The 26920-nt window shown below is 41.3% G+C and overlaps 2 protein-coding genes across 2 annotated transcripts in view; both read left to right on the top strand.

The window, feature by feature from the left end:
- Window positions 1-529: 529 nt before the first annotated feature.
- pdap1a (pdgfa associated protein 1a) lies at window positions 530-10281 on the top strand. The gene is made up of 6 exons (XM_078279266.1): window positions 530-707; window positions 1868-1950; window positions 3737-3811; window positions 6680-6801; window positions 6954-7105; window positions 8720-10281. Exons 1-6 carry the CDS (start codon window positions 695-697, stop codon window positions 8746-8748), a joined length of 474 nt encoding a protein of 157 aa, XP_078135392.1. The 5' UTR covers window positions 530-694; the 3' UTR covers window positions 8749-10281.
- A 3279-nt stretch (window positions 10282-13560) lies between these two features.
- The window catches only part of sh3bp1 (SH3-domain binding protein 1), a 15882-nt gene continuing 2522 nt past the window's right edge, over window positions 13561-26920 (top strand). The window contains exons 1-17 of the mRNA XM_078279847.1: window positions 13561-13873; window positions 17916-17958; window positions 18320-18424; window positions 18518-18594; window positions 19122-19233; window positions 20144-20220; window positions 20345-20432; window positions 20517-20585; window positions 20874-20964; window positions 21055-21179; window positions 22054-22165; window positions 22578-22659; window positions 22754-22834; window positions 23185-23298; window positions 23714-23811; window positions 25017-25179; window positions 25401-25750. Coding sequence (XP_078135973.1) covers window positions 13824-13873; window positions 17916-17958; window positions 18320-18424; window positions 18518-18594; window positions 19122-19233; window positions 20144-20220; window positions 20345-20432; window positions 20517-20585; window positions 20874-20964; window positions 21055-21179; window positions 22054-22165; window positions 22578-22659; window positions 22754-22834; window positions 23185-23298; window positions 23714-23811; window positions 25017-25179; window positions 25401-25750 — 1837 coding nt within the window. The 5' untranslated portion in view covers window positions 13561-13823. The remainder of the gene's footprint in view (window positions 13874-17915; window positions 17959-18319; window positions 18425-18517; window positions 18595-19121; window positions 19234-20143; window positions 20221-20344; window positions 20433-20516; window positions 20586-20873; window positions 20965-21054; window positions 21180-22053; window positions 22166-22577; window positions 22660-22753; window positions 22835-23184; window positions 23299-23713; window positions 23812-25016; window positions 25180-25400; window positions 25751-26920) is intronic.

The following is a 26920-nucleotide window of genomic DNA, read 5'->3' as shown; positions in this document are numbered from 1 at the left end:
CATTTTTTTTTCCATTTCTGTTAGTCACATGTATGTGAAAGGTTGTTCAGTTTAGTTCTTAGTAGTTGAATTTTATTATCTTCATACAAAGTTTTATACATGTTAAATTGGCTGAAAATAAAAGCAGTTGAAAGTGAGAGGACGTTTATTTTTTTGCTGAGTATACTATGATGTAATTATCATATCTCTGTCCCTTGTGAAATGTAGTTTGGAATTTCAATTTCTTTGTGTAAACATGTATTTATATTAGAACTTATTTTATAGTAGAACTGAGCATTGATAATATTGTGTATTCAAAATCAAAAATGGGTTCATGTCAGTGAAAGGTACGGCCTTTTATAAATTAGTTTTACTCTCTTTCGGTAATTGGTGTTAATCTAGTACTCTACTTAATCTGGATAGTTGAAACAAAATGAAGAAATTGATGGAATAAGAAGAAGAAGGTAATTGGTGGATATGCATGTCAGTCAAATGCGCAGTGCAGCGATTGGTTGAATGGTCCTAACTGCGCAGGCGCATGATATCGTGAGTTATTGCAGCGTTTGCGGTTGTGTATCCGACAGCGGGAGAGACGAAGTAGTTTCTGGGCTTTTTTTTTTTTCAGCACTTTAAACCGCCGGTTTTGTTTGTATTATTGTCAGATTATTTCGCGATATAGTAGCGGACTTGATCTGTATACACATCACTTTTAATAATGCCACGGGGCGGTAAGTGTTAATATTCAAATAAATGTAACATGCTAATGTTTAGCAAGCTAATTCTAGCTAGCGAATTGTTAGCTACAGTAGTGTAAATTCCCGTTGAACTCTCACATGCTTAGCTTTTAGCATGCTAACCGGTTAGCACAGTGTATTTGCGGGTATGAGCGATTCAGGAAAGATACACAATGTACCAATAGTGAATAATTAATACCTTCACACGAACACCTGTTGGTAATTTCAGAATCTGAACGGTTTGAATGGTTCGATTTCTGGCCATTTTTGTTCAACGTTAACCGTCAGCACCATGTGCACAACAGGAACGTTAACGTTAGACCGCTTTACGTACATTTATTTAAATTCCTGGTAGATATCTGTTATCACTATCATCAGGTTCGTTCATAAGTATTTTGTTAAAGTATTCACTAGCTTTGTATCTGGCTGTTTTTGCTGTCATGTCGCCATAACAGCCAACTAGCCATGCCATTTTCCGTGAAGGTAGCTGGCCCTCGGTGTACGTCATATGTGACCGCTCTCGCACCACACAGACACACTATCGCTGTCTATTCACCTATTCACACTTTGCAAAAAGCAGAACTTCAATGTAGAATTCTAATAACAGATCTAAAATGTATTGGGATCTTATCATCCAGACCTGGTTAGTAACGGGTGTACATAAAAACAGCAACACCTGCTGCGCCACATGATCTGGCTAATATTGCACCATCGCAAAGTCTTAAATGACGAAATGGTCATAGTGTCTAGTCCGGTCCTCTCAGTATCCACAAAAAGCGCCACCAACACAGTATTAATTCAATACCCACATATTTAATCACGTTAAAAACAAAAACCCGTTATTCTTAATCGTCACACACAGCTAACAGTACAATGTAGTGAAATTCGATCTTTGCATTTAACCCATTCTAAGCATTAGGAGCAGTGGACACACATGTATACAGCGCCTGGGGGAAAGCATTACTTTGTAAAGTTGTTACTGTTGTTGAGTGGATGTAACATGAATGCAATGCAATATGTCCCTGTACTGAAAACGATTCCATCCACTTTGTGATTGACCACTGTTGACAACTTGTAGAACGGACAAACTTCAAAAACACATATTTGTGGATACAGTTGATTTGGCAGTAACAGCTCTTACAACTGTGTTACAGGGAAAAGAGGCCACAAGGGCAGGGGGAAGCAGTTCAGCAACCCTGAGGAGATAGACCGACAGATGAAGGCGCAGAAAGAGTTGGTAAGTGAAAGATCTTTGTGGCAGACATGGAGTTACTTTCAAACCAGAGGGCTATTTCACAAAACAAAAAGATAAGGGATTAAGCTGGAATTTCCTGGTTATCCTGGCTCACTTTGAGCCTTGACTCGGTTTCACAAAAGCAGAGGCACCTAAGTTACCATGGAGATGTATTCTTTACAGCTAGCCTGCTCACGACCAGGCTAACAGCCACGATTTATTCATCCTGGAGCCTTTTCTGTTCACTCAGCAGTGGTATATATTACCGTATTGTTATCATCGTGCATTAAAATACATGTGCATATTGCTGGTCATTTAAGTACTGTTATTATTTAAAGTTGTGACCATAATTATTCATGTGACAGTCATTCTTACTGTTATATTGCTGCATGAAGACTGCTGTTCATATTGTTAGAAGTTTGGTGCATATATCATGACAGTTGCCAAATGTGTTTTTAAATGAAGTCAGTTACTAAGGGCAATATATAAAGTGCTCTACATGTGTGTTTCTATAGTGGACCTTAAATTATTTTTGGTTGATATGATTGATGTTTTTTTGTATTTAACAATAAAGGATTCAATAAATTGGCATTCTTAGCACACAATTTGTGTTGTCCAGTAAACTGGGACTATAAATTGGGAGGATTGTACAATTATAAAAACCTATCCTAATTGTACATTCCTCCTTAATTATAGTCTTAGTTAACTGGACCAGTAACTATATAGTGTAGGCTACGTTCATGTAACAACAGGGAGAGGACACCTCAATGGTTTTTGACTTAATGTTTTGCTGGGGGGAAATAACTGATGAATACACTGTGTTGTAGTCATGTTTACAGTGTGCATTATATTTATCACTTAATTATATTTATAGTTTCTAGATTTTAGAGTCCAATTTCTTCAGTGTCTTTCTTTTCTATCTCCATATATACGAGGGAGCAAAGCATATAGTAAAGAAGGAAACTCGTATAACTCTATAAAAACAAAACGTGCGAAAAAGCATGGCAGATAATAGCGGACCGACTGAATGATAGTCTAAAAATATACATTTATGAACTACTGCTCTTAACTGAAACCATTCAATGAGTCACTTGTCATTTGCAATTTAAAAGCGAGCAGTGGAAGTTAATATGACTTAGGTCATTTATATTTTAGCCCATGAGAGAGAGGCAGAAACAGAGTGAAAGAGATATTTGTGCATCATATTCTAGCGTTGTTGTAATTGATCTTCATGGTAAATTTCCTGAGTAACTATCTTCTGCTCACTTTTAAGACAAAGAGTACAACTGTTAATTTGTGCAAATGATTAGTAGCCTAACTCCTTGAATGGTATGATTATGACGGTTTCAGTTCAGAGCAGTGGTCAGTTATGTATATATTTAGGCTACTTAAGCATTCAGTCGGTCCGCGGTCGTCTGCCACTCTTTTTCTTGCCGTTACATTACAGCACCCGTGTTTATTTTTTTACAAATAGTGTTTCACGTTATCATACTTCCACAAGAAGCTGCTGCTCACTCTGTATAAAATATGTACAATGTGTATTCTCCATTGTAGCATCAGTAAATCTGTGATCGACTTCGCGGTCTGTTAAGGAAAACCGTGAACGCACATCTATGCGAATTACTTCAGCCTGGCTGGACCTGGTCGCTCCTCCTCCGCCTGGCTCGGCCTAGTCGCTGCACAGATTAGACTCGGTCAAGTCTCGCTTTATCGGTGATCCTGGATTTATAAATTCTGCTTTTGTGAAACATCCCCCAGGTCTGGTGTGATTAAATGTGTATGTTTACAGGACGAAAATCCTGGTGCAGAGAAGGTGGACTCTGCCGATTCTGAGGAAGAGAGCAGCAGTGACGACGATACTGAGGTGAGTGAGAGCGGGGTTATAATGTTGGCTTGGCCTAGAACTTGGTGGGGTTGAAGGACTGACACCTAATGTTTAGTGTTTGGCCTTGCTGAAAGGTTTTCAGCTTAACTCATTTGTAACTGCTTCCAGTATCCTTATGTAACATTGTTGACTTTTGGCATCAGAGGGAATTAGAAAGTACACAGTGAATGATCAAATGTGTCTGGAAATGTGTTTTTTGAAGGACAAAACTGCACCCAAACAATGGTTGAGTGTTAGTTGCCACTGTACTAGTACACACTAACCTAAAGATCAAATTTAAATATATAATTAATACATCTCTGTAGTGCAGACTCTGTACTACACACTACACTAAATATTAAATTTAAATAATAATTAATAAATAACCAGCTTTTCAAAATAACAGTTGCAATTTTAAGCTCAAACTATTTTCAAAAAAAAATGCTATAACAATTTTACTGGCATTGCTCCCATTACCCTCCGTGACACGCTCTCTTCCACTTTGCCTGACAACTCTTCTCCAAAACAAACTGCGCTGAGATAACAGAGCTCAGCCCATAGCTTCACTCACTCCAGCAGATGGTATGCGTGAAATAAAAACAGGACATGTGATTTCACTGTGTGTAACTACGCTAACTAACCGTGTATTGTGAACCGCGTGTAGTGATTAAAAAACAAAACGGCTGTGTCTCAAAGACTGGGCAACAGCCGGGACGTTGAGAATCCACGCGTGAGAGGTGATTTCCAGTCACTTCGTCATGTAATCACTTCGTTGAAACAAGAGACGAAAGCCTCACTGATGTGAAGAATAGATAGAGATAGATAGATATATTAATATAGATAACATTTTCTCTGCCTGCCGTATGGCAACGCTCCGGTAAGTCCACTCACCCCGTCTCTGCCCGGGCATGCCCCAGCTGCCGCACATTTGTTGACAAACTCAGACGCACACGCGACGGTGAAATGACGATTTATCCCTTTTTAAATGTGAATAAATGACAGTTACACTCAATGCCAGCAAATGCTCTTTCCGTTGTGATTGGTGGTATCTTTACAACTCGCCGTTACCTTGTTTCCTACAGATTGTGTTGATGCGACTTGCTATATATATATACATACATACATACATACATACATACAGTGGGGCTCGAAAGTTTGGGCACCCCAGGTAAAAATTTGTATAAATGTGCATAAAGAAGCCAAGAAAAGATGGAAAAATCTCCAAAAGGCATCAAATGACAGATTAGACATTCTTATAATATGTCAAAAAAAAGTTAGATTTTATTTCCATCATTTACACTTTCAAAATAACAGAAAACAAAAAATGGCGTCTGCAAAAGTTTGGGCATCCTGCAGAGTTTATAGCATGCACCGCCCCCTTTGGAAAGCTGAGATCTGACAGTGTCATGGATTGTTCTCAATCATCGTCTGGAAAGACCAGGTGATGTCAATCTCAAAGGTTTTAAATGCCCAGACTCATCTGACCTTGCCCCAACAATCAGCACAATGGGTTCTTCTAAGCAGTTGTCTAGAAAACTGAAACTGAAAATAGTTGACGCTCACAAAGCAGGAGAAGGCTATAAGAAGATAGCAAAGCGTTTTCAGATGCCAATATCCTCTGTTCGGAATGTAATTAAGAAATGGCAGTCATCAGGAACAGTGGAAGTTAAAGCAAGATCTGGAAGACCAAGAAAAATATCAGACAGAACAGCTCACAGGATTGTGAGAAAAGCAAGTCAAAACCCACGTTTGACTGCACAATCCATCCAGAAAGATCTGGCAGACACTGGAGTTGTGGTACACCATTCCACTATAAAGAGATACTTGAACAAATATGGTCTTCATGGAAGAGTCATCAGAAGAAAACCTCTTCTACGTCCTCACCACAAAAAATCAGCGTTTGAAGTTTGCAAATGAACATATAGACAAGCCTGATGCATTGTGGAAACAAGTTCTGTGGACCGATGAGGTTAAAATAGAACTTTTTGGCCGGAATGTGCAAAGGCACGTTTGGAGAAAGGGCACAGAATTTAATGAAAAGAACCTCTGTCCAACTGTTAAGCATGGGGGTGGATCAATCATGCTTTGGGGTTGTATTGCAGCCAGTGGCACAGGGAACATTTCACGAGTAGAAGGAAAAATGGATTCAATAAAAATTTCAGCAAATTTTGGACGCTAACTTGATGCCATCTGTGAAAAAGCTGAAGTTAAAGAGAGGATGGCTTCTACAAATGGATAATGATCCTAAACACACCTCAAAATCCACGGTGGATTACATCAAGAGGCGTAAACTGAAGGTTTTGCCATGGCCTTCACAGTCTCCTGACCTCAACATAATTGAAAATCTGTGGATAGACCTTAAAAGAGCAGTGCGTGACAGACAGCCCAGAAATCTCAAAGAACTGGAAGACTTTTGTAAGGAAGAATGGGCGAAGATACCTCAAACAAGAACTGAAAGACTCTTGGCTGGCTACAAAAAGCGTTTACAAGCTGTGATACTTGCCAAAGGGGGCGGTGCATGCTATAAACTCTGCAGGGTGCCCAAACTTTTGCAGATGCCATTTTTTGTTTTCTGTTATTTTGAAAGTGTAAATGATGGAAATAAAATCTAACTTTTTTTGACATATTATAAGAATGTCTAATCTGTCATTTGATGCCTTTTGGAGATTTTTCCATCTTTTCTTGGCTTCTTTATGCACATTAATACAAATTTTTACCTGGGGTGCCCAAACTTTCGAGCCCCACTGTATATATAATTTTTTTTTGAAGACTCAGTTAAGGCGGGCCGCCTAAACTGCAAAGTGCTGCGCGAAACACTGCGTTTACATGCCTCACTGATCTTACAATTTTGTTTGTTTTTGCACACAGAGGAAGAGGAGTGGGGTGGAGGGCCTTATAGAGATTGAGAATCCCAACCGTGTGTCTCAGAAGAGCAAGAAGGTGACTGAATTAGACGTCAGTGCTCCCAGAGAGCTGTCTCGCCGGGAGAGGTAGGTGTCACTCAGGAAAGGAATGTTTGTATTTGTGCTATTGTGTTTTGTTTAGCTCCTGAAATGCTATATTTGTTGCTGGCACCAGGCTTTTTAGTCTGGTTGAGTATTCCTTATGCTTATGTGTATGCCCTCCTCTTCCTTTTTCACAGAGAGGAGATCGAGAAGCAGAAATCAAAGGAGCGCTACATGAAGCTCCATCTTGAGGGGAAGACTGATCAGGCCAGGGCCGACCTGGCCAGACTGGCCATCATCAAGAAACAGAGGGAGGATGCTGCCAAGAAGAGAGACGAACTCAGGAAAGGTGAGACGACACAACAATTTACACACCGAACAGTTCTGTGAAGTTACAGCCTTTGTGTGCTAGAGGTGGAAATTAAGCAGATTTCCCCTCAGTTCGATTTGCTTTTAGCTCAAAACTCACATCTGTACACACATCAGCAATAATCACGTCTGACTAATGATTTCTTATTCTCAGTTCAGCTTGAGGATTTGTTCATACATCTACTGTGTACACACAGACAGGTCCCCAGGCCAGAACATGCAAATGAATTTAGTTTAGTGTTTAGTTAAATGTGTTTTAGTGTAGTTAAGTCCCAATACATTTTGTCAAATGTAGTGTGCCAAAGAATCCAGGATGTCCTACAGCATCTGGTCGCTTTTTGCTGTATGCAAGCCAGCATGCTTTTCTGGTTATTCTGACACACAATCGTCTGCGTAGCATATATGAGCAAGAGGGTCAAAGTTCAAGGCACACTGACTACGTTTGCATGCACATAATCAGTTTTTCGCCCTTATTCCGAAAGACGATATTCCGACTAAGCTGTTTACTTGGCTGATTATGCCACTAATATTCACGTTTACATGTAGCCGTGCAAAATACAATTTGTTCAAAGTTTAGCAGCGGTGGAGGACTTGTTGGACCGTGCGAACACAGCGTCCCTCTTTCATTCCTTCAACCAGCTTCTCGAAAAGGTCGGCGTAGCGATGTGTGCGAATATCCAAAAACACCTGTTAATGTCCAAGTCTTTGATAATGTTTAAAAGTAGCTCCTTATTGGATCTGCAGTCTTGCAAACTGTTGGCTGGTTGGTTTGTGTACAGCTACCATAGCAACGCACAGAGCTGACTGTAGCCGTAAACAGGCAAGAGGCTGTAAACTGCAGTTAAAAACCCAGATTGAGACGCATATTCCGAATGCGCTGTATACATGTGCAAAGAATGCCTCTAAAACCCGAATAATACCGGAATATCCCACGTCTTTATCGGAAAATGCTATATTCGGAAAAAGGCCTCATTCGGAATATCCAACCGGAATGTGCTGTTCACGTGACCTGTATCAAATTCGGAATATTGTCACATTCGGAATAATAGTGGAATATTGGTGTGCATGTAAACATACTCAGTGTTGTATACAGGGTTCATACGTTTTGAAAAAACCTGGAAAAGTTATGGAATTTAAAAAAAATGCAAATTCCAGGCCTGGAAAGTTTTTTTTTAACACAGCATAATAATATGTGATTCATAAATGTATTTCACGTCGTCCTAACCTCAACGTTCTATTTGGGGCGCGATATTACAAATCCCACTATGTCATTCATTTTATTGTTAAACCTCTGAGGGTAAACTTTAACACAGATTTGTATTCTTATTGTATAATGTCGACTGACATTTTCAGGAATACATAGTCATGGAAATTTGCCAAAACGTCATGGAAAAGTATTGGTTAAAATGCGTCTGATCCCTGTGTATATTAAAGTAGTATGTTCCAATTGTAAGCATACTGCATGCAACGGTACGTACTTTATACTTAAGGGCAGCTACAGTACGCACTAAGAGCACAAAGAAAAGGTACGTGATTTGGAACGCAGCTTTACACAATTCTCTATGTTGCTTCTTATTTTTTTCCATTTTTAAAGATGCTGAAGACTCCAAAGCAAAGCGCTAGTCCTCCATCTGAAGGCTTCAACACGCACTTCAGTCTCGGAGGGATGGAGAGAGCAGGAGAGGTGGAGAACGGGGAGGGGGACCAATACCAACGGCGTCGGATCAGGAGTGCTCCTGAACTCCTGTCCCTCATTTCAAATCAGAGGGGCGTGGGTCCTCCTTAACAGGTGGTCAGGACGGGGGAAAACGGGTGGATCAAAGTGAGATAAAAAGGAATGCAACATTTGGGATGCCTCTAGTTTTCTTCCTCGCGAGGAGACAATCGCAGGTTTACCAAGTGCTTCACTGCCTCTTTACTCCTCCCCGCCCAGCAGGGTTTTAATTCTGAAGCGGCTGAAGTTAATTCCATTCCGTTTGAGTCACACATTTTTACAAGGTCACCTAATACAAGTTTACTTAACGACTGAACAGGAATTACAGTGAGCGTGCATGGGGCTTTTCCTTCCATCTCGCCTGTTTTTGTAAGAAGGCAAATCAGTGACAGATGGAGAAAAGGAACACTTCAGAGGATAAACTGATATATAGGAATTATACAATGTAGTTCTAGTATTTGTGGACATGTTACACAAGACATTGGTATAATTTTCTAAAGATATGAGTTCCCCCCCCCCCCCCTTTCCATCATCCAAACATGACTATTCTGCATTCTCGGCCAGCTTCTTTTTGTTCCGGTGTTGGTTTTGCCATGTTTTGATCTCCTTATTTTATTGTTTTTCAATAGGAAATTCACCGTGGGAAAAATTAGCTGCCCTCAACATGTCTAGAAAGTAGAACATCTTTAGTTTCTTTTGCTTTTTCATGGATCTTTTCCCCTCTAAATTGACACGTTGCTCACTTGAATCCTCTTATTGCTGTCAGTTCAAAAGTGTTTCAGAGTGTGTTTTGTAATCCTTTGCTCAAAGCACCTGGAATATTACTTGAGTTGCCTAGAATAAGCATTTTTAAGTTGTTGGACATCAGTGCTGGAAAGCATTGTCTCAAACCTGCCTCAGTAACTGTGGCCTTGCCCTGTTTCTGATGGGGTCCTCTGTGGTTCTATAGGACGGATTGTGTCTTTTGTTGCCTTTTACAAAGTTTACACAAGACCAGTTCACTGTCTTTCTCCTGTAATAAAAGGCCTACAAAGAACCTACGTTGAGTTGTTTATTAGGTACACTTAAAAGCTAATGCAATCCTTTACATAGGCACCACTAATAACGGTCTCCAAACTGACCACAGACAGCTTAGCTCTCTGACAGCGTAAACAAAAAAACTCATTATATACACTTTACAACAAGAGGATTTACTTGTAGGGCTTTTGTATTGTTTAGACTGCACAAGTGTACATGATGAACTGGTAACTCTGTATGTGGGGGGGGTTTGGAAATGCCTTGATCAGGAAAACAGTGATCCCTATAGCTAGATTAAAGAACAAACCATTGAAACCCCAAGGTGTGAGAAGTGTAGCCACAGCGTAAAATTATATTCAAGTTTTTTTTTTCTTTTCCATCATGTATTTGAAGTCATTTTTAAAAATAAATTCATTAATAAGTGACTGTTGTGTTTTTATATTCAAATTTGTAAATGATTTTTTTTTTTTTTGTCATTTGCCTGAAGCAGCCAGAATTTGTAGTTCTTCTGATTCATTCTGTTGTGTATTTTTAACCTCAGTTTTGACACCAGGGTCCAACATTAAGGATTCCCGGGGTCAAGTAAACAACAACCCACTTGCCCGTTCCATCATAATCGTATCATAAATTACGCTGTCGTTCTCCCCTCCCCTTGCCCACGTCGTAGAATGCTTGTTGAACGATTTGATTTGAATGTGCCGGTGGCCAATCAAGAATTGAGTTGACGCTGCTCTATATCGACAATGTTTTATTTCCGGGATTGTTCAGGTGCCGCCGGAAATATCGCCGGATGTCCCTCATTTTGTCCGGATGACCGTCACCTCCCGCTTTCTTCGTGTTGGCATTTTAATCTCCGGTGGATTTCTGAGGACTCTGGTTAACTTCTCCTCAGATCTCTGCAGGGTAAATCCAGACAGCTAGCTAGACTATCTGTCCAATCTGAGTTTTCTGTTGCACGACACAAACAACTTTTTAAGGTACACGTGTTCCACCAAAACAACTCCTTCCCCGAGGCTATTTTGCAGAGGCTCCATCTGGCGCTTAGCACCGCCCCAAGACAATTGTGATTGGTTTAAAGAAATTTCAATAAATCGGAGCAATTTTTTTTCTCCCATCCAGGAATGCTGTGTGGATTAGCCAGACCCTCCTGCGCAGCGCTGTGGAGGAAGGTCTGGCAATGTGAGATTAAATTGACGCTATTGATGTGCGACTGGCGGCTGTCTTGTTGGAAAATAAGAAGATGATGGATGCGTACGAGATAAAGCGAAAGAGTGTTTCAAGCGTCCTGGAAGGAATTTTCTTTGGAGGCAGTAGAAGATGTCGATAAAACGACTACAATGTTTTGCGAAGTTTTGAGTCCAAGGCAGAGAAAAGTGGATCATTTTTCAAAGGAATGTCTTCAGAGTTATTTGAACACTAGTGAAGAATTAAAAAATTGTATAGGTACCAGTAAAAATTTACTTTGGGCAATTGAAAAAAAAAAAATTAACTTTGAACCCTGGATGCTGTCAGATCCAAAAACAACTTAAAGACTGGTATGACGCCAGACAGGACAGGCCATTGTTGTTAGCTCGGTGCATTTTGCTGTTGCAACCACTAGACTGCAGCATCTGGCAGTCACCAGGGTTACAACCTCCACCCGAACATCTGTGTGCAGCTCTTGATGCACTGCCATGTTTGGCCAATGCCGTTTTACCACAATCCAATTAGCCACAGAAGCACTCGTAAAGATTAATAGCTCATACATACTGCAGAGCCATGACTCGGCCTGTACTGTTCACTAAAAATGTTTCAGGGTTGAAATTGCAGGTATATCGCATCCTGTTTGTTTAACTTTATTATACACCGAATATACCGAAACTTGGAACATTTAACAAGGCTTTTTGTCAAAATTAATCTGTACACATCTGGCGAATCGAAGTATGAATACTCACTGGACACTAAGTTCCGCTTGTTAAACTGCTCGTCAACGCTATGTAATTAGCCAATCGCGTGGCAGCTGCTCAATGCATTTAGGCACGTAGACATGAGCTGCATCTCATGTCATTTGATAGCTCCTCGACTCCTCGGCTGAACCGGAAGTTGTTCTTCTGTCCCTCCTCGGTGAAGGCCGTCTCAAAGCTCTTATTTCTGCCCCGAGGAGCAACGAGCGAGCATCGAGGAGGGATCATCGAGGAGCTATAGGCGAGGATACACGAGAGCAGCCTTCCCGGAAGCCATGCAGCTGAAGGAGTTGCTAACTCAGCCCAAACAATTGACGTATTCATGTGACGCTTCACAGGAAAAAGGACGTCTCATCTCTCTAAAACACATTTGCTTGTTTCCTCTCTCCTCCGATCATTTTCTCGCGTCTCTCTCGTGCCTCCTCAGTGGGAGGGACTAAGACGTGGGGAAGGGAGGCAAGAGGAGGAGTCGAGCAGGCAATTTAAGTGACATGAGAGGCACCTATGATCAAGATGATCTGCTGAACTTCAAACAGCATCAGAATGGAGAAGAAAAGTGACTGAATGTGGCATGGTTGTTGGTGCCACATGGGCTGGTTTTAGTAATTTAGAAACGAGATCTACTGGGGTTTTTAACACAACCATCTCTTGGGTTTACAGAGAATGGTCAAAAAAAAAAAAAAAGAAAATATCCAGTGATGGCAGTTCTCTTGTCGAAAATAGCTTGTTGAGTTTGCAGAGCAGAATGGCCAGAGTGGTTTGAGCGGATAGAAAGGCAACAGTAACTCAAATAACCACTCGTTACAACCAAGGTACTCACTAGAGCATCTCTGAACGGATTGGACAAACATTTACTGGTCTGATGAGTCTTGATTTGTACTACAACATTCACATTAGGCTCAGAATTTGGCGTAAACAACATGAGAGCATGGCCCCTCAGTACCAATTGAGCATAGTTTAAAATGCCACAGCCTACCTAAATATTATTGTTGACCGTGTCCATCCCATCTTCTAATGGCTGCTTCCAGCAGGATAAAGCATAGTCTATATCCACCACGTTGCACTTCCAGGATTGCTCTCGTTCTGCCGGAAATTCCACCGGATGTCACTCTTTTCACCTGGATGTCCGTTACCTTCCGCTTTCTTTGTGTTGTAATTTTAAACTCCGGTTGATTTTTGAGGACTATGGCCAATCTGAGTTTTCTGTTGCAGGACTAAAACAACCTTTTAACGTCACATAGCTCAAATCATCCCATATATATATATATATATATATATATATATAAAGAGGCCTAAGTTCAACAAAAAGGCTTTGAAAGAGCAACATTTAAATAAACTTAATAGAAAAAAATTATTTATTGCTACCCCCAGCAGCAGCAATAATAGTTTCCTCTTTTTGGCCTTTTTACATCCATTTAACTCTAGCACTTACAGATAGCAGTTACAGAAGTACATACTAACCACAGCCTGAGGAAGTGTAAGCTTCATTCATCATGGGATGCAAATCTGCAAATAATAAATACGACATATAGATTTACCCTCTCATAAAGTTGGAGGATAAAGTACTTTTTTGGCTGAAAAACTGAATAAAAACCAAATGTTCTGCCATTATGCCTTTTTATAATCTCAGGGTTAATACCGTAAACACAAATCACTTCTTCTCCCCTGTGAATGCATCGCAGTGGAATGTCTGCATTGGCTAAGTTTAAAATCATAGTGTGACAGTCAAATCTGAAAGAAAATCTCTCTTCCCCCTCACAGCTGACACAGTGCAACTTCCTCATTCACTGACTTGTGTTCGATGTGGCTTTAGAGCACACTCCTGAAAGGAGAACGAAAACTGCCAAAACACACACACACACACATAAACGCACTAAAACAACAAACGACCAAAGAGGCGACCTGCGTGTACCTTCTTTCCCCTGATGAAGTAGCACAGCTGGACGACTGGAGCAGGATACCTCGCGGGGCTGAGCAGGACTGAGAAGGTTGGGTAGAGAAGCTGGTCTGACTCCATTGCCAGCATGCTGCGCCAGTCCCTGAGCATCCTCATGCAGTTTGGCTCTGCGGCAAAGTAAGTGCTTTAAATCTAATATATCTCTCTTCTGAGTCGTGTGGAATACGTTGGATTGAAACTGTATGATGGACACCAAGGCTCTCACACTCGCATGTACACAGAACTCGAGCTTTTAAGGACCCTAAAGTTGCATGTTTTGGTGTAGGATAGGATTTTGAAATCACGGTTTGATTGATTGTAATTTCTCTTTGTGTTTTAAAGCATCACCGTGTAACCTTTTAATGAAGAAAGAAACACAATCTTCGTCTTATAAATGAAAAAGTTGAATTCATAAGCAATAAAATGCACCCTTGTTCAAGGCAGAACACTTGGTCTGGAATGACCAGTAGCTTATTACAGTGACTCATGTCATCAGACTTTAGAAAGATATTGCCGTAAAACCGACCGTTTGACTGCCTTCACTCTTCTCCACTTATGCAACAGTTACACTTTCTTATAATGTACCCTCTTCCCATAACTGTCACTTGCTGGCTCATTGTTTCTCTTTAAAGCTGCTGCTGTGAATCTACATCTTGTCAGGATTCTAAATGTGAATCTTAGGATGGATCATTTCAGATATAAAGAACTTTTACGTTTCGTTTAATTTTTCCACATATCCAGGAACTTTTAAGGACTTTCACAAAGCCCGTGGGAGCCCCTGTTATACCTGCTGTCATACTGGAAAGGTTTTCGTTTCAGCGTTTAATAGTCTGCTTTGAGGAAATGTAGAATTCTTCTTTGGTTTCCATGTTCTCGTTTTGTTGCAAACCCAGTGTTGAAAAAGGGTGTAAAAGCTGGAATGACACAGTTGCTGGTTCCTCTTGAAAGTGAATCATGTTGTTTGGGTGCCCCCCACCACCACCGCCACCAGGTCCTTTCAGGTGTTATAGCCAGAGGGACAAACTGAGTCGAGTTGGTGGTATATGTTGGCAAGACATTCTGAAGGCAGTGGTCTACCAAAAAGCAGTTGGTGCTATTTATGCCATTGTGGCATCTCTCTAGGAGGAAACGAAACTTTGACACAATAAAAAATTCTCTCTTGCAACTTATTTGGTTTTTTTTGACATTTCAGCAATCCCACCATCAAGTAGGTGTCACTTTGTTTTCATGTGCTAAATACCTCTCCTCTAGAGAGTTTCTATCTGTGCGTGTGAGTGACTGACAGCTACACCCTGTCTGGTTTTCTTGGTACAAACGTGCATGCAGCAGGGGTAAAGGGGGGTGTGTGCGTGTGTGTGTGACCGTGCTGCCTCTACCTCTGGCGCACTTAATAATAAACCTACACCGCGTGCATCTGCAGCAGAGCAACGTGGCTTCACCTACCACAGCAGCGCTTCCTCCAGTTCTACTGACGCTGTGACCTTTGATGAAATAAACACATATGCACAAAAATAAAACACATGCACACACTAAAGTATTTACATGTACAGTAACTATAGGAATACATTATGTACGAATAGAGCAGTTTTGTTTAAGTTGAATACTCCAAAGTGTAACAATATACAGGTTCCGATACAAATAATTCTTAATGTCACTTTGGTCAGGGAGTAGAACCGCCATGATATCAGCAGTGAACAACACTTGGTGTAGACATACATGCCTCCACAGACACAAACTTTCTTTTTTCTTTAAGCATACATGCACGTCTGCTTATGTGCTCTGATGTAATTTTACATACATAGTGGAATATTTTTTTGGAATACACATTTTTTTTGTTCAGCCCCAAAAGGAAAAGTTGAAATGAGAGCGAGAGATGAAAAAGCAAAAAAAGGAACAGGCGTGTGTGGTTCAAACACATTGGGGGAATTCTCCTGTTTGTGTTTTGAAATGTGAGGTGTTCACTGGAGGAAATAAGAAATGACACCGTGGAGGTGCGTGAAGCTCATCTGACCTCTTTGCAAACTGGGTTGGGTTTCCTTTTGGGTGTGACACACACAAGATTGGTGTTCTCAAATCTGCAGAGAAGGCTTGTTTCACCTCTCTGTCCATCTCCTTCCCTCCTTTTTTTTTAAACGTCTGTGCGTCGCAGCAGAGACGGTGTGTCTGCTCGTCCCTCTGCGCAGAGCTGGTACTGAACTAAAACCCCAGCAGCAGCCCTTTACGCTCCAGGTTTAGATCGCTGGATTCATGTCGATTTGTCTGTCAGGTCTAAACATTTTCTAACTTGTCAGCCGGCAGATATATTGAGAGCTCAGAGGAGAAGAGGCGTACTTCCTGTATCTCGGACTCTCCCTCCAACACATGAGTGCAGCACATTCATTTAATTGTGTTTTAAGTGTAAAACGCATAACATAGAAACCATTCATACTTAGTGTGAAATATATAGTTGTTATTCTTTAAAAGCAAATTTACATTTTTTTTTTTATCACTTTATTTCTTTGTGCATTCCGTTTTAAAGGTGCCGTAGGTGGGATTGTGAAGATCCAGGACTTAGCCAAAGAATTTGAACATCGATAACTTCTCAGTCCCTCCCCCCCTTTCCGCTAAAGCCCAAAACGGTATCTTAAGCCCCTCCCCCCACAAGGGAGAATGAAAGCGTGTGCATGAGCAGTGATTGACACACAGTTAGACACCCCCCCCCCCTGGCCCTGATTGGTGCATCTGAACAGGGAGCGGTGGATTTTTGCAAATCCCACTACAGGCTGTAGGTGGTGACAGAGGAGCTGGATTTATTTTTTTTAATGACCTGCTTCATGTAGTTCTACTGGAACATAGGGTCAGTTTCAGCAAATATGACAGAAAGTTAGTTTTATAAGTCTTACCTACTGCACCTTTAAGTTAATTTGAAATATGATCATGAGGCAAAGTGTTCTCATTATCATCAGAGAAAGCTTCAAATGACACAGTTCTGTCCTAAAACGTCTGTGCCTCCTTAAAGGAACAATTCACAAAACACCCCAAAATCAAAAATACATATTTTTCCTCTTACCTGTAGTGCTATTTATCAATCTAGATTGTTTTTGGTGTGAGTAGCCCAGTGTTGGAGATATTGGCCATAGAGATGTCTGCCTCCAATATAATGGAACTAGAGGGCACTCGGCTTGTGGTGCTCAAAACGCCAAATACATTTGAGAAACACAGAAGCAATGTCTCCTTATCATCTTCAGTGCAAGATGAAAACATTATACCCGTCTTCCTCGGCTCAGCTGTAGTGTTAGCTAGCTCAGGTGAGCTACCAGTATCGGTTATCTATAAACTAATCTCCACAAACTAGCAATGTTGGACCAAGAGACTCTCGTCCATGAGTACACTTCTTTCTGGTGGCTGTAGAAAGTAGAAAAATAGATTCCTACATGAAACTGCTCACAGCCAGGTTTGGTTTATCTTGAGTAACCGGGTCACCACAAGCCAAGAGCCCTCTAGTTCCATTATATTGGAGAGAAAGCAGACATCTTTACAGCTGATATCTCCAACAGTGAGCTACTCACACCAAAACAATCTAGACTGATAAATAGCACTACAGGTAAGAGGATAAGTATTTTGGGGTGAACTGTCCCTTTAAGAAACACTCTATTAGTGAAGTTTGCGATTCTAAGATGGCATCCTCAAATGTGTTTTGTCCAATAACAGTCCAAAAAACACTATAAGAGAGAGCAAAAGCAGCTAATCCGGTTACACTGAACTTGAAGGTCTCTACATAAGAGTGACATGACACTGTCATGAACGTGTCATAAACATTATAAACAAGTCATAAACGTTTATGACGTAACGCTTCTGTCATTAAGTGTCATTCGGTTTTTGTCATGACAAGTCAGGGTTAGGGTTCATGTGTTCATGACAGTGTCATGTCACTCTTATGTAGATACCTTCAAGTAAAGTGTTACCGCAAATCCTCACATTTGAGAAGCAGCAAACGGTTGGCATTTTTGCTTCATAAATGACTTTTAACAGTCATGATAGAGATTAAACAAATAGTTTGACATTGTGGGAGATATGCTTATTCACTTTCTTTCCGGAAGTAAAAGGATATTCACGTTTCAAAGTTGTTTTTGCCACTGGTTTTGACAACAGGGTTGTTTGCCTGCATATTCACTAACCAACACGACATGCACTTCTGCAGGTCACAAGATGCCACTGAACTTCTACACGAGGACCTGGTTTTGGTGAGGAAAAGAGAAAATTCTGTTTCATCCCTGCAGCATCCCTACTTTATAATTCTACTATTACTATTACTTCTTATCAACACATGATTACTTTATAGCTTTATAGACATCAATCATTATTACTGATTTTTTTTTTTTTTTTTGCTTAGTCATGATCACCAGGGCCACTGAGCCCCACACCAACTTAAAACACACACATTAAACACATATGATCACCACCACATGCATTTTTTGAAACACAAGTTTGTGTCGAAAAAGGACAGGAAACATCAGACGCTAACACGTTCACAAGCTTTGCTGCAGGTTAACACAGCACAAAGCGTTACTGTGTGTGTGTGTGTGTGTGTCTGACTGAATGAAGGTGGAGCAGCGGGTGGAACCGGCCAAGAAGGCGGCTCAGGTCCTTCACAAGAAGCTGCTGTGCTGCATGCAGAGTCAGACAGGCCTGGATGCTGAAAAACGAATGGTACAACTGGTAAAACTATTGCATCCATGAGGACAGGTCTGTAAACATTTGATTGGTTGCGGAGAGGTGTTACGTCTGCTTCTGTGTCCACAGAAAAAGCTCCCCTTGATGCTGCTGTCCATAAGCATGGCAGAGAGCCTCAAAGACTTTGATGCGGAGTCCCCTATCAGGTGACTATTATCCACCCCTCCCTCCGTGCTCTTTACCTGAACTCTTGACTGATAGCCGCGTTGACTGCTGTCATGTGACAACCTCATGACTTTAGTACGGTGGTTTTCAGTTCTGGATGACAAAGAAAGAGGATCCCACACACAGTCTACAGTTTGTGACTGGAATTCTATTATAATATTATTTATAGTTTTTAGGCTCTGATAAGAGTAGCTATGTGAGTTACATGTCACTTACTCTGTATGATAATGTTTCAATTTTTTTTAGTCCCAAGGGAGATCCATTCCAGTTCAGAATATGTAGTTCTTGTTGCAAGCTCTTCTCTCTCTTTTTGTTTACTGTTTTTTCCCCTCATATTTGAGAGATATTAAACACATATCTCTCACATAACATAGTTTTTAGTTCTGACATCCATCTGAAAAAGTTTATAAATTGCAAGACAAGAGTTGACCGTGTGTGCGTGTGTGTGTGTGTGTGTGTGTGTGTGTGTGTGTGTGTGTGTGTGTGTGTGTGTGTGTGTGTGCGACAGGAGGGTGTTGGAGATGTGCTGTTTCATGGAGAAGATGCTGGCCAGCATGCTGGCAGACTTTGAAATGAAAGTGGAGAAAGATGTTCTGGAGCCACTCAACAAGCTCAGTGAGGTGAGAATGGCTTGTTCTGCGTGTTGTTGAACAGAAACTAAAAGAATACTTCTGATCGGCGTGCTTCATGTGAGCCAGCCTGTGTGTACATGCAGGTTTGACCACAGCTGTACACGCCAGAACATAAACTGAGGGATTTGGGAATAGAGAAATGTTTAAAGCAGACATATTATGGGAAACTCACTTTTTCAGTACTTGTGCATATACATCTACGTATCTGGAGTGCTTACAAATTACAAATAGTGAAAGAAGACAACCCAGTCTCTTTTTTTGTGGGCTGCCTAGATCAGAAAACATGGGATTCAACAAGCCATTCAGACTTGGCTCCCCTTCCCTGTGTCACATGCAGGCTCATTATATACCAACCCCAATCTTAGTATCTTCACACACAGCTTGAGAATAACTTTGCAAAGGTGCAATATTGGTGCAAAATATGGTGCCATATTTTTCTCGCAAGCCATTCAGAGTAGACGGGGCTTTTCGGGAGGGAGGGTTAAACAGGCAGAGTGGAGCGTTTCAGACAGAGGATAAATACAGGTATTCTCAGACAGACAGTATGAGAAAAATAAAGTGTTTTTGAACATGAAAGCATGTAAACATGTAGTAGAAACCCCAAATACAAGTATGAACCTGAAAATGAGCATACTACGGGACCTTTTTTTTTAAGATGCTTTTGTATTGCATAACATTGTATTGTTGGGTGTTTGTGTTATTTTGTCCATCCTCAGTATGTATTCATCTAGAAGTGTATATACTGTATGCACGTGTCAATGTCTTATTACGATGTTCATTTTTTATATTGCCATAATAAATGAAAGGACGAATTCAGTAGCTGAATGAAAATAAAATAGCAAAATATGAAAAAAATGATATTCAATAGCTCTTTCAAATGTTTTTTTCCCCCTTCTAGGATGATTTACCAGAGATTCTCAAGAACAAGAAGCAGTTTGCAAAGCTCACTACAGACTGGAACAACGCAAGAACCAGGTGAGTTACACAGCCTCAGTCAGGGCTACGTGTGTTACAGTTTATCCACCGACAACTAATTTGTGTGTGTGTGTGTGTGTGTGCGTGCGTGCGTGCGCGCGTGCGTGTGTGTGTGTGTGGTCAGGAGCCAAGCCAGCACTGGTCCCCAGGCTAAGCAGGATGGGCTCAGGGAGGAACTGGAGGAAGCTTGGAGGAGGTTGGAGAGTATCAAGGTACTAGTGTTTTCTCTTACAACCACCTGGGCCGCAGCACAGTAGCCTCGACCTCTGACCTCTTTGTTTCTCTTGTCTCTGTAGGACCAGTACTCTGCAGATCTGTATCACTTTGCAACTAAAGAAGATGACTACGCTAACTACTTCATCCGTGTGAGTTGCGGTTGTCATGACTTGTTCTTTCTTTGTCTAAGGTGTGTAATCAAAATTACACCTCTCCCGTGGCCGGGTTAGCTCAGTTGGTAGAGCAGGCGCCCATATATAGGGGTTTACTCCTCGACGCAGCGGCCGCGGGTTCAACTCGGACCTGCGGCCCTTTGCTGCATGTCATTCCCCTTCTCTCTCCCCTTTCATGTCGTCATCTGTCCTGTGGAATTAAAATGCCCAAACAAATCATCTTTAATCTTTAAAATGACACCTTGCCTGTTTCTCCGACCATAGCTTCTCGAGCTGCAAGCAGAATATCACAAACATTCCCACGAGTTCCTGGACAAAAACATCAGCGAGCTCAAAGAGAATCACAGTCAAAAAGGTGAAGTTTGCACTAGCTTATTTGCAACACTGTCACTGCGATATTTCTACGTGTGTTCTTATTTCCTCTGGTGCTTATCTGATTCCGCAGGGCCTCCTAAACAGAAGGTCTACGGGGAGCCTCTGCTCTCTCATCTGTCTCAAAGCAACAGAGAAATCGCTGCGCCCATCGAGGAGTGTATTCACATGCTGTTGAAAACAGGCATGACTGAGGAGGTAGGGCTTTTAGTTCAATTCCTCACAAAGCTATGCACCTAAGCATCATCCCAGCATGCATGTTTTGTTTCTTTGTGTATTTTGAATGAGACTGTTCTCATTCTCAGGTACTGCTGGATGTTGATGACTTATTCCCTTTAGAAATGTGTAGTTTTGTTGATGCTCGATTTATTTTCTCCTTGGCACTGTAAACTGTTTTCAGCTGTAGAAACCAGCAGGTTTATGATCCATAAACGTTTATATATATAAACACACATTTAAATGTATGGGACTGGGCGTTGTCGTTACATTGTAAAGAAATGTACCCTATTTCTTGTGTGAAAACAAGACTAAAGGCCTGTGCTAGCACCTCAGTGAAGCTATACTGACACCTTGGTGCTTTGAAGTAAATGCTAACTCAATCGTGTGAACATGATCCCGATGACCAGGAGCCCAGAGGCACACTGGGACCTCTCCAGCTACCAATCCACTCTCTCTACTTGGTCCATGCGGGGACTTGAACCTACAATCTTCCACTTCACAAGCCAAGTCCCCACAGACTGAGCTACTCATAGAAGATTGAGTTTAATAAACACTAGAACCTCTTTAATCAAGTTGTCTTGAGTCATTTGTTATATAATCAGTGGAGGAAATGGCCCATGTAGCATCTCTGTTTCAAGAATATGAAGGCTGTGCAGATGTTTTATATTACATTTATATTCATGTGTATTTCTCTATGCAGCAAATGTAATCTTTTGCAGGCCGTTAAGGGGCTGTTAAGTGTTTGTGACAAGCACTGCTCTGGGCATGGCTGGTCTTGACTGCAGCCCTGCTCCTATCTTCAGCGCTCACATGTAACAACAATTTCTTGTTTCTCTTCCTCCTCGCCCCTCAGGGTCTGTTTCGTCTGGCGGCCGCTGCCTCAGTGGTGAAGAGGTTGAAGTGTTGTTTGGATCAAGAAGCGGTCGACCATAGCGATTTCAGCATGGACCCTCATGCTGTAGCTGGTAAGGATGTGTCCGCTTTCTTTTCCTTAGATTTCCTCTTAGTGGAGTTAGAGTTTCTGTGGAGAGCACTCTTCCTCGCCAACGTGACTTTCGCCGCTCATTCTAAGTGCCCATTTCCTCTTCTGTTTAGTCCAAATACAGCCCCTGTTGCGACTTCCAGTAATGTAAAATGCATAATTTCCTGAGTGCTAGAGAATTTTTAGAACAGCATTGTAAAAGCTTTCATAACAGCGAGAGAACAGTGAGAGAAAACATCATCATAATATCACCATGACAATATATATTATATCTACTATTATATCTAACACCACAAAAAGTGGGCGGTACTTAAGTTAGCATATTATCTAGCTTGTATTATATTATATTAGCTTGTTTCAATGCAACTGTGATGATTTATCTCTGAATGTTACAGGAGCTTTGAAGAGCTACCTGCGAGAACTTCCTGAACCTCTAATGACCTTTGAACTCTACAATGACTGGTTTAAAGCAGCAGGGTGTGTATAATATCTACACTATATATATATATATATATATATATTTTTTTTACTTCTACTGTCTGTTTCTTGAGTTGGATCTCTTTCTTCACAGGGAAAAAGAGCTGACAGAGAAGCTGGAGCAGTTCAGAGTACTACTGAGGAAACTGCCGCCTGAGAACTACAACAACCTCAGGTGTGTACAGAACCACATGATCAAATGTCTCTGCGTATCTCTGGCAGTCATAAATTTGCATGTCACTGCTGTTGGGCAATATGTATCTGAAAGCAAAACTGTTCCTAAGTACAGCCTCACAGAGCTGCAAGTATGGCGGTATACTAGAGGTTAAAATCTGAAAAGCATATTTGGATATTTTTAGTTCTCACCTGATAGCATTCACTTGTCATTTAAGATTCATTCTGTGCACCATAAGTGTTACTGTAACACTGTTTAACCCACTGGACTACAACCTTTTCAAATCATTTTTAACCAGCTTTATACTGCTCTTTGATTTCCTCCCTTTTTTCTCTCTCTCTCCCTGTCAGGTACCTGGTCCAGTTCTTGTCTCTGCTTTCTGAGCAGCAGGCTGTAAACAAAATGACACCCAGTAACATTGCCATCGTCCTGGGGCCCAACCTGCTCTGGCCACGAGCTGAAGGGTGCGTAGTAACCTGTTTGTCTTTACCCTGCATGTACTATTACAGTACTCCATTCACACATGCTCAGCCCATATTTCCTGCTCTTCCTCTTTCATCATCTTTGTGTCCTAATATGAAGAGATGAGCATCGGTGACATATTTCATCAACAAGACTTGCTGGTGACATAAAACGGAACAGCAGCGCCCTGTTAACAAATAAAACATGACAGATGATTGGCTAATACTGTCATTGCAGTGATGATTTTTTTTATGGTGTGTATTAATAGCATGAAGTACATCAGTCTGGCGGTCAAAATACTCTCAGTGGTTAGACCTCAGTGGACTTTTTTTTTCTTTTCTCTAACCGTAAAGAAAAAGTTAGTGTCGCCATGTTCTGCAGTGTGAGCCTTTCCTCTCTACCTCTCTGCCTCTGTAGGGAAGCAGCTCTGTTTGACATGGCGGCCGCTTCTTCAGTCCAAGTGGTGACGGTCATTGAGCCTCTTATTCAGTACAGCTCCAGCCTCTTCCCCGAAGGTATACAAACACTGATGTGTGAGCATTTAGTCTTTAAGGTGTGATTATGGTTTATTACAACTCAAATTTTAGTTTTGTAGTTTCAGCCTTTATTTTGACAGGACAGCTGAAGTCATGAAAGTGGAGAGAGAGAGGGGGAATGACATGCAGCAAAGGGCCGCAGGTCGGAGTCCAACCCGGGCTCGCTGCGTCGAGGAGTAAACCTCTATATATGGGCGCCTGCTCTACCAACTGAGCTATCCGGGCGCCCACATTGTACTTTTTAAAGTCATCGCTAAGATCTAAGATCATGCTGACATCACAAGTTAGACGATCCAACAATTTGTAAACATCAGGGCCAGATTAACCTTAAAAAGGGCCTCGGTTCATGGTCATTACTTCATGGTACCTTATTTAAACCCAGATTCATTTAGGAATAAGTACCATACAAGCACAAGGAATATAAATAATATTCCATGGGGCGCTTGGTAGAGCGTGCGCACCATGTACAGAGGCTCGGTCCTCGCCGCAGCAGCGTCGGGTTCAATTCCGAGCTGCGACCCTTTGCTGCATGTCATTCCCCCCTCTCTCTCCCCTTTCAAGTCTAAGCTGTCCTGTCAAATAAAGGCCTAAGAATGCCAAAAAAATCATCTTAAAAAAAGAAAGAAATAAAAACATCATATTAATGTAATGTAAATGTTGCCTCATCGTTTTATGTTGTGAAACGTTACTACAATATACAAAAAAAGTACAAATCTTGCGACACCCTTGGCCTGTCCTCAACTCACCCCAGGGGACTGCATGCACCCTCTCTGGAAACTGCTAATCTGAACAATTGTATTAGGAGGTGAAACGGAACATCAGCACACTCATTGCACAGCAAGACAAAGTTGAACCAGGAAGTCTGTCTGTAAACTCTGATAAATGTTTACAACAGGCATGTTGGATTGTAATTTTACTTTTCCAAATACATTAAGCGTTTTGTTATGTGGGTTTGTTTCGAACCTGCCTGGCCGTTTGACCGCTCCCATTTCTTGCTCGCGTGGACGTCTTGTTTAGTGATGTCAGATCTCGGCAATAACATAACTGAGTGCAATTATGATATTATTACCAATGAGAAAGATGGCCAAAAGGAAACAAATGACCTAATCATTCTTTAAATAAAAATGTTGTCTATTTGCTGCAGCACTCTTTTTTTCTTTTGACTTTGGTTTGTTTTGGTTTAGCTGTATCCTTTGAGATCCCAGACCATCCAGAGGTCCCGGATGTGTCGCAGCCAGTTGCCCAGTCTCTGATCTCAGAAAAGGAGAAAGTGAGGAGAACAGTCTCCTCTTCATCCACAGCCTCCTCCTGCTCCTCTCATCACTTCCCTCTCTCAAAGACAAACAGGTATCACCAATGGTGCAGCATCAAATAATCACTGTGATGACAGCACAATCATAACACACCTAGGTAATGACATTATGACAAGCTGCTCTAGGTTTGCACACTAGTGGCTCCAAATGGCAGCAAGAGGTAATGGTTTCAAATAGTTAGAGCGCCTTTCTGTATTATTTTATTTATTTTTTTTACAAACAAAACATGAACATTTGGGTGTTTCTTTCCATCAGCACAGCCTCTCAGGACAGTGGTGGCTTCTTCCTGGTGAAATCTGGCTCTGTGAGTCGCAGTGGCACCTCCACATGGGCCAGCCCGGTAGCTGACACAGCGGCACCAACCCATCAAAGCGCAACATCCAGCAGCTCATCCTCCCTCGGTCCCAGCCCCGCCGTGGTCTCCAACTCTTCCGCTGCCTGTAGCTCGACAGCACTTCCTAAAGCAACGGGATCGGCGCCAACCCCAGGTCAGATCAGGAGTCCCACCCAGAAGCAGTGCTCGGATCAAGGCCTGCTGGAGCCAATTTTGGAGGCTCCTCCAGAGTCTCCGAGAGTTTCGGTGAAGATCACGTCACCGTATAAACGTAAGTCCAATGTGCCAAATGGCTGTCCAAACCTTAGATGTTGACTTGTTCGGTCACACAAGGTACTCCTGGTGTTTTAGCATTGATCTTTCGTTACTAAGAAGAGACATATTTGTAAAAGAATGGTCCAAATTAAAACAACAGAAGCGGAGATGTCAAAACTTTTAGTTCCTAGTACGGGGTCAAGCTCCAAAATCACTGGATCCTACATTTCCCATAATGCAAATCAACAGTGTCTTTTGTTAATCCCCTTAATTTAACACCTCAAATTCACATCACAGGCTGACATAACCCTGATGACATAATCAGGGTTATCTTCTCAGATTTCAGAGCCACAGAAGACATTTTCACAGGTTGGGAAGTATGTGTCAAATTGGTTAGATGGCCCAAAACATATTTCCGTACAGAAGCAGCAGCCCCTTCATTCATTCAGTTGTTTTTGGGCTGAGGGCACAAGAATGTCTCATAGTTTATGTCTGTTTTCTATTATGTAACGTCCTGTGCAGATTGTTTACCTCTATCACCTTCCTCTCACTAACTCAAAGTGTGGGCTAGTTAGGTCAAGCTGACAGAGAAAGAAAAAAAAGTACTGCTCTTGTTGTAACAACCAGTAAGTATACAGGAAAAAGGAAGTCTCACACCACTGACCAAAATATAAACCTCTAGGGTAATGCATCATTTCTCACATTTGTATGTGCTTCACTTAGTGGTAGAGGCTGAAATATTTTTATTTATGTGTTTGTCTGACTACAAAACATCAAGTTCTTCAAATTTGAGTATAGTTTTCTTCCAGGATTGATTTTTTTCAAAACAAAGTAGAATTTGAAAGCAGCACTCTTTAGCAGCAGCCAGTCAGACAAATGTTAAGACTTCCTTCCTTGAACTTGAAAACAACATAGCGGTTGTCTAAACACTGATAAGCACCTAAAACTGGCAATCCAAGATCCAATTCATTATTTTTTTCGTTGTTGAGGTATTTTGAGTTTTATGTCAAATGGGCTGCATCTAATAGTTGCATATTGTTTCATCATGTTAGTCTTTAAAATGTAGTTTAAAGTGAAATTATGTAAACCCCATAAACAGCTGCACCTGTGGCCACATGTGTGACAAGTACGGGGATAATCACGCTAAAATAATGCAATGCTAAAACATCAAGACGAGTCGAAGAGT

Source organism: Sander vitreus, chromosome 21 (genome assembly GCF_031162955.1).
Source record: "Sander vitreus isolate 19-12246 chromosome 21, sanVit1, whole genome shotgun sequence".
NCBI lineage: Eukaryota > Metazoa > Chordata > Actinopteri > Perciformes > Percidae > Sander > Sander vitreus.
The sequence above is the reverse complement of the archived record's forward strand: the minus strand, read 5'-3'. Positions and strand labels throughout refer to the sequence as shown.